Source organism: Leptodactylus fuscus, chromosome 2, assembly GCF_031893055.1.
Source record: "Leptodactylus fuscus isolate aLepFus1 chromosome 2, aLepFus1.hap2, whole genome shotgun sequence".
In the NCBI taxonomy this organism is placed as follows: Eukaryota; Metazoa; Chordata; class Amphibia; order Anura; family Leptodactylidae; genus Leptodactylus; species Leptodactylus fuscus.
The window spans coordinates 104247603-104255928 of record NC_134266.1 but is presented as its reverse complement, the minus strand read 5'-3'; the positions used below and the strand labels follow the sequence as shown (position 1 = coordinate 104255928).

At 41.1% G+C, this 8326-nt stretch overlaps 1 protein-coding gene across 4 annotated transcripts in view; it reads right to left on the bottom strand.

Annotated features, from left to right (window-relative positions):
• ANKS1A (ankyrin repeat and sterile alpha motif domain containing 1A) overlaps positions 1-8326 on the bottom strand; it is a 232048-nt gene that overhangs the window by 99104 nt on the left and 124618 nt on the right. For all 4 annotated transcript variants that reach the window (XM_075264255.1, XM_075264256.1, XM_075264258.1 and 1 more), the window contains one exon: positions 1778-1865. In XM_075264255.1, coding sequence (XP_075120356.1) covers positions 1778-1865 — 88 coding nt within the window. The remainder of the gene's footprint in view (positions 1-1777; positions 1866-8326) is intronic.

Sequence of the window (8326 nt, the reverse complement as noted above, 5' to 3'; positions counted from 1 at the left end):
TAGCTAGTATGTGCAGAAAAATGGTGGCGTCTGCATCATCACTGCCCTTATATAGAGGGGTGTGATGATGCTGCCGGCAACCAATTAGCTTTCTGCCCACAGCTAACATGGTGCCTGAGTTTCAGGCGTCATGTTAGCTGTTCCCACAATGATTGGCCAGTAGCCAACTTAACCTCCGACCTCGATCCCGCCGGAAAAGATCGTGTTCGGGATTCCGATCGCGAATTTTTCTCGATCGCCGATCAGAATCTGATCTTTTCCGAACATGATCGCTCAACCCTAATGGACACCTTTTTATGTATTTTAACCATTTTACATTCACCTCACATATGTATCTAGCATCTGCAAATATTATCTAGTAATAATAAGCATTTTATACAAATATATAAATATATTTTTTTTATTTTTTGAGTTGTATCAAATACCCTTAATTCTTATTTCTACACATCCCTACAGTTCAAACAGATATCTATGTAACATCTAGTTTTTCAACTGTTTTTCTTCCAATGGTATAAAGTAATCCTGATCATTTAAATCTCATATCTCAGTTGTAGCTGCATGGATTAGCAATATCCGCGCATGCGCACTACTTTGACATCACGGCACTGCTCCTAGCAGCCGTATAGGCTGCTTCATCAGAATTTATTGCACATGCACAGCCCATGCATGCAGCATTGTGCTTGGGCTTTTCTCATCCTATTGTTTGCTCTTGTAACTAACTCCTGGCACAATTACATGTAAATAAACAAAACTAGTTATAATGGCTAGGGGAAGGGGCAAAGTGCCCCTTACAGCACATGCCCACAGCCTCAAAGCAAAATACAAAATGTATTTGTTTGAATCACAATGGATACATTAGCAGCAGAATAACCCTGCACAAAAAAGACCCAGCAGATATTTAAATTTTTCATGAAAACTCAGGTTTTTAAAAGAAAATCTGTCAGCAGTTTCATTTACCTTATTCTCTCAACACCAACAGATGATGGTGAAACAAGGTCACATATACCCAGGATGTCTAAAGTAATGTTTATTCACTCAGATGCTACATTTTAATTTATCACTAGCCTCTTCCAGCGTGTTGTTGGCGTCGATAATCCGGCTATATTCAGCAAATTGCTACCATCGATGGATTGCCTGCTCCAGCGTTTTGGCAGTTCTCAAGCTGTCCTGCTGCTGAACTTGTTCCTCATGCTGTGCCTGTGATTGTTCCGGCATCTCAGCACCTGGCTGGGACACCATATAATAAGTATGTTGTTGGCATTGATGATACGCCTGCTTCGGCGTTTCGGCAGCTGTCAAGCTGGTCTGCCGCTGAACTTGTTCCTCGCGCTGTGCCCGTGATTGTTCCAACATCTCAGCAGCTCATTGGGAGGACATATAATGAGAGTGTTGTTGGTGTCGATGATACCCCTCAGCTCCACTTCAGGAGAAGTCTGTTGACTTCTAGTTACCTTCATAGCTTTCATTGTTTTAGAATTTTGCGACAAATTAGATTTTACTTTTCGTAAATTATAATATTTATTATCGTAAATCCTCTCAAACAGACCTTCCCTTTCTAATTGAACACATGCTATACACAGCTTTAGAACACTGACTGACACCTGTCAAATCAGTGCAAAGGGAAAGCTAGAGATGTTGGCCATGGCAAACAATAAGATCAGTGGCCTCTGAAAAATGATATAGGGGTTTCTGATCGCCATGAAAAAATACTCAACATTCCATTGTACCAATAGTAAAACATCTTTCTAGTTGCATTTTTGCCTTTAAACTCCTTTACCTTGATCAATTGGCCTTTTGGTCTCAGCAGTAAGCAGTAACTCATAGGGATTCTCCTCCTCCCGACAAAGGTGTATATTACTATGGACCTTTAGGAAAAGAAAAAAAGAAAAACGCAAATGGAGTTATTTCTGTATTACTGCTCATGCAAATGGTACAAGATATCCTACACATAGACCTAATGCAGACATGGATAAACCTACCAGGAATAGCCTCAAGAGAATAAAAGATAAAGCGGGGCATAATCAGCAGATCACTGATTCAATCCCCCATGGGGACAGGGAAAAAAACAAAAGTTATAGAAAAGTAAAAATAAAGTTTAAATAAGTTAGAATAAATTAGAAAGAAATAAAGCCCCAAAAATCCCATTTTCCCATATAAAATGTTTTATTATGTAAAATAAAGAAAAATAGAAAAAAAAATTACATACCCCGTATATACTCGAGTATAAGCCGACGCGAATATAAGCCGAGGCCCCTAATTTTACCACAAAAAAACTGGGAAAACTTATTGACTCGAGTATAAGCCTAGGGGGAGGAATGTAGCAGCTGGTGGAAAATTTCAAAAATGAAAATGGTTGGAGTTTTTGGGCGCAGTAGTTGCTGGGTGCTGGGGAAGGGGAGGGGGTGTTTTGGTTGTCTGTCTGCCCCTTCCCTGAGCTTGAGGACTGGGATTTTTTTCCCCCACTTGGAATTCAACCTGGCTGAATATAGAGTATCTGCAGTGCTCCTATTAACCCCTTCCCGATGGAACAGGAGCACTGCAGATACCCTATATTCAGTAGACCGGGCACTTTCAGACACAGGGATACCTAATGTTTCACAGTCATTTTCTACTTTTATATGTATTCTAGGGAAAGGAGTGATTTGGAACTTTTATTTATTTTTTTAATAGATTTTTTTTTTTAAAGCTTCTTTTTTTTCACTATTTTATGGGAGATTCTATACATTACTATTTCAGCTGGTCATAGACACCCCCTCCCAAAAAAAAATACAAAAAATTTTTTTTTGCTTGACTCAAGTATATTGTGCTGAAAAATTCGGCTTATACTCGAGTATATACGGTATTTGGTATCACCGCGTCCGTAATAACCTGAACAATAAAATTAAAACATTATTTAACCCCAACAGCGAACATCATTAAAAAAAAAAATCGAAGAAAACCGCACAAAATAATGATTATTCACCACATTTGCCTTACAAAATGTTCAGTAAAAAGTAATCAAATGGTCAGATGAAAACCAAAATGGTACCAATAAAAAGCAGAGGTCATCCCAAAAAAATAAAAATGCTATGCCTTTCAGAAGATGGCGATGCAAAAATAATTGATTTTTTCCCCTACATTGAATTTTATTCTGCACAAATAGCAACGCATTAAAAAAATATAAATGAGGTATCGCCGTAACCGTACCGACCCGAAAAGCAAAGGTAATATGTTACTTATGCTGTACGTTGCACGGAAAAAAAAAAATGCTAAAAGCAATGCTAAAATTCATGTTTCCTTTTACATCCCACCCAGAAAGAGTTAATAAAATGTAGTCAATAAGTTACAGGCACCCCAAAATGGCATTGAAAAGCACATTTCATACCGCAAACACCAAGCCCTCATATGGCCACATTGCCAGAAAATAAAAATCTAACTTGTACAATGTGAAGACAAAAACCCCCAAAAGTCGCCAAATCATTAGGACATAAGTGGCTGCGACTAGAAGGAAATGTATATGCTGTGCGAGCGTTTTCAGCGGACACCCCATATTTAGAGCTTATGAGGGAGACTATACCAGCGCTGATCCCCAGAATGCTCCTCTTCCCTGTCCGTGTCATAGGTGCTAGTGGGAAAATAGAATGGGATTTAATGTACCCAAATTACTCCGCACACCTTAAATATTCACTTTGGGGTTATTAATGCTCACTACATCACTTGATAAATTCTTTGAGGGGTGTGGTTTTCAAAACGGGGTCACTTTCTAGAGGTTTCCACTGTTTTGACACCTCAAGGGCTTTGTAAATGCGACATGGTTCCTGAAACTGACCACAGGCAGATCTGTCCTCTAAAAGCTCCTTGGCGCGCCTTCCCTTCTGCGTCTCGTTGTGCGTCCAATTATTAGTTTACACCCACAAGTGGGGTACTATGGTAGTCCAGAGAACTTGCATAACAAATTGTGGGATGCGTTTTCTCCTTTAACCCCTTGTGAATATGCAAATTCTAGGGCTAAACGAAAATATTAGTAAAATAAAATCAAATTTGAAAATTTTACCTCCATTTTGTCTTAATTCCTGTTAAGCACTTATAGGGTTGAAATACTTGGTATATGTTTTTTTTGGCTTATTTAAAGGGTGCAGTTTTTAAAATGGGGTGATTTATGGGGGTTTCTAATACAAGGGTCTTTCAAAATCCCTTTATAACTGGATTAGTCCCTTAAAAATGGGTTTTAGAAATGTCTTGAAAATTTTGAATATTGTTGTTTCACTTGTAAATCGTATAACTAAAGTTTGATGCCGACAAAGTAGAGATCAGGGACATGAGATTTATTATACAATTTTGGCAATGCAACGCACATCATTTCAAACTTTATAAAATGCATATTTTTCAAAATTTCCACCAAATTTCCTATTTTTCATAATTAAACACAAAGCATTTCAACCAAAATTTACCACTACCATGAAGTACAATGTGTTACGAAAAAACAATCTCAAAATCACTTTGGTAAGTTGAAGCATTCCAAAGTTATTGCCACATAAAGTGACATGTCAGTTTTGAAAAATCGAGCTTGGTCAGGAAGTCATAAAGTGTCATCGGCGGGAAGGGGTCAAGGCATGTCATGTCAACAAGAAAATAAATGTGTTTTAATGGTAGAATCCCTTTAATAGACACAGACTTCAACCATATCTGGGAGTCAGTCTCGCTTCCTAAATTCTATCAATTTTTAAAGTATGCTTCCAGATAGGTGAAAACAATTGACATGCCATCTGTGAATATTAAAGACGCTTATAGGTCCATCACCATTTTGGACTCAGTAGATCTAATCACAAACTGATTTTCCGGCATTCATCATATAGGTTAGTGGACACACTGCCCAGTTTACAAAGCAGGTCAGACTGTGAGCTAGGGAAGTTGAAGGTGAACTGCAGTCCTACTTTGAGTCTACCATGGGAAATGTGATTTGTGACCATGGTAGGGGATAACATAGGAAAATGTTCATTTGCATATAAGGATACATAGGTGGGTAACGCTGTACATAGAGAGCTGAGGGACTGTAGAGTAGAGTACAAACACAGTATGAAGAGTCTGGACTGGCTTAAAAATTATAAATGGAATCAGTTATAAGGATCCTTTAACAGGTTCAGTGATGCTGCTCTGGGTTAGGAGAAAGAAGAAGTAGACACCGATGGTAAGGACTGATAAGTTGGCTGGGCCAGACCAAGTAGCTCCCAGTGTCCCAAAAAAGTTGTGGTGCTCAGCGCTGTGAAGTTCCAGTGCTTTGGAAAACTTCTACAATTCCAATGCCCAACTTACTCTTTGACAGATTACAGTCAGACTTCAGACCCCGTCACTCCACAGAAACTTGCCCAAACCAAAATCACTAACGACCTAACTGCCAAAGCCAAGCGTCGCTACTCTGTCCTTCTCCTCCTTGACCTCTCTTCTGCCTTTTACACAGTCGACCACTCCCTCGTTAGAAACGCTCTCATCCCTTGGCATCTCAAACCTGCCCCTTTCCTTTCCTGGATCTCCTCAAACCGCACATTCAGTGTCTCCCACTTGCATACCACCTCCTCACCACACCCTCTTTCTGTAGGTGTCCAACAAGACTCCGTCCTAGGAAACCTGTTCTACACTCTCAGCCTGGGCCAACTCATAGAATCTCATGGTTTTCATTACTATTGCTATGCTGATGACACTCAAATATCTATCTGCCCCAGACATTACCTCTCTGTTGGCCAGAGTTCCAAAGTGTCTAGCAGCTGTAGCCTCCTTTCTCTCCACGCGCTCTCTCAAACTCAACACGGAGAAAACAGAGTTCATCTTTGCCCCACCTTGTACGGCCTCTCTACCTGACCCATCTATCAAAGTTAATGGAACTATGCTTAACCCTGTCCCACAGGTCTGTTGCCTTGAGATAGCCCTGGACTCTGACCTATCCTTCAAGTCGCAAATTCAAACCTTCACCACCTCCAATTCAAAAACATCCATCAAATCCGCTCCTTCCTCACCCCAGAAACTGCAACGATGCTAGTCCATTCCCTCATAATCTCCCGCTTAGATTACTGTAATACCCTTCTTCATGGCGAATACTCTCACCCCATCCAGTCCACCTTAAACTGTGCTGCATACTTAATACACCTCTCCCCCCATTCTTCATCCACTACTCCCCTCTGCCACTCCCTTCATTGGCTACCCGTTGCCCAACGAATAGAGTTCAAGTTACTAACACTGACATACTAACCTTAAATCTCAATGGGCACTAACTGCTACAATTTTGTCAAAACAATCTACACTTAGCGTAAAACATAACTTTTAATTTCGTCAGCTAAACGAAATTTCGTTAGCTGACGAAATTAAAAGTTATGTTTTACGCTAAGGGTAGATTGTTTTGACATACTAAGCTGTTTCCTCCATATACACTCACCGGCCACTTTATTAGGTACACCTGTCCAACTGCTCGTTAACACTTAATTTCTAATCAGCCAATCACATGGCGGCAACTCAGTGCATTTAGGCATGTAGACATGGTCAAGACAATCTCCTGCAGTTCAAACCAAGCATCAGTATGGGGAAGAAAGATGATTTGAGTGCCTTTGAACGTGGCATGGTTGTTGGTGTCAGAAGGGCTGGTCTGAGTATTTCAGAAACTGCTGATCTACTGGGATTTTCATGCACAACCATCTCTAGGGTTTACAGAGAATGGTCCGAAAAAGAAAAAACATCCAGTGAGCGGCAGTTCTGTGGGCGGAAATGCGTTGTTGATGCCAGAGGAGAATGGCCAGACTGGTTCGAGCTGATAGAAAGGCAACAGTGACTCAAATAGCCACCCGTTACAACTAAGGTAGCCAGAAGAGCATCTCTGAACGCACAGTACGTCGAACTTTGAGGCAGATGGGCTACAGCAGCAGAAGACCACACCGGGTACCACTCCTTTCAGCTAAGAACAGGAAACTGAGGCTACAATTTGCACAAGCTCATCGAAATTGGACAATTGAAGATTGGAAAAACGTTGCCTGGTCTGATGAGTCTCGATTTCTGCTGCGACATTCGGATGGTAGGGTCAGAATTTGGCGTCAACAACATGAAAGCATGGATCCATCCTGCCTTGTATCAACGGTTCAGGCTGGTGGTGGTGGTGTCATGGTGTGGGGAATATTTTCTTGGCACTCTTTGGGCCCCTTGGTACCAATTGAGCATCGTTGCAACGCCAAACCCTACCTGAGTATTGTTGCTGACCATGTCCATCCCGTTATGACCACAATGTACCCAACATCTGATGGCTACTTTCAGCAGGATAATGCGCCATGTCATAAAGCTGGAATCATCTCAGACTGGTTTCTTGAACATGACAATGAGTTCACTGTACTCCAATGGCCTCCACAGTCACCAGATCTCAATCCAATAGAGCATCTTTGGGATGTGGTGGAACGTGAGATTCGCATCATGGATGTGCAGCCGACAAATCTGCGGCAACTGTGTGATGCCATCATGTCAATATGGACCAAAATCTCTGAGGAATGCTTCCATCACCTTGTTGAATCTATGCCACGAATAATTGAGGCAGTTCTGAAGGCAAAAGGGGGTCCAACCCGTTACTAGCATGGTGTACCTAATAAAGTGGCCGGTGAGTGTATCTCTGACTTAATCTCCAGCTAACTGCCCACACGTGACCTCCGATCTTCCAAAGACAACCTACTCCGCTCTGTTCTTATACGCTCTTCACACAACCATCCCCATGATTTCTCCCGTGCATACTTCTTAGTCTGGAATGCCTTACCAAGATACATAAGACTGACCCCCACAATCACAAGCTAGAAAGCACTGAAGAATCACCTATTCAGGAAGGCCTACAATCTCCAATAATGCTAATGTCACTACATCACCATCTGAACAGTCTCTACCCACACCTTCTGTCTCTATCCCTCTTCCCTCATAGACTGTAAGCCATTACGGGCAGGGCCCTCTATCCCACTGTGCCAGTCGGTCATTGTTAGTATAATAATTGTATATATTTTGTACGGTATGTAAACAATAACATGTAAAGCACCATGGAATTAATGGGGCTATATAAGTAAATAAATAATAATACTAATAAAAATAGAAGGGAGCCAGCACGCTATTCTTTTTATAGCAATTGCGGTCGTTCAAGGTGCGCAGTGATTTGTTGGAGTGAATGAAATCTATCATTCTGTAAGTGCTGGGGCCCATATATGTGAGGAAGCAACACAAGGACTGTGGATGTTAAAACGATCAATAAATTAAATTATTAAAAGGGCTAGCTTTGAGGTGGGCAGTCGGCTAGACAGCTAGGACGTTTGTCTGCAGCAGAGGACTTTAACCCCTT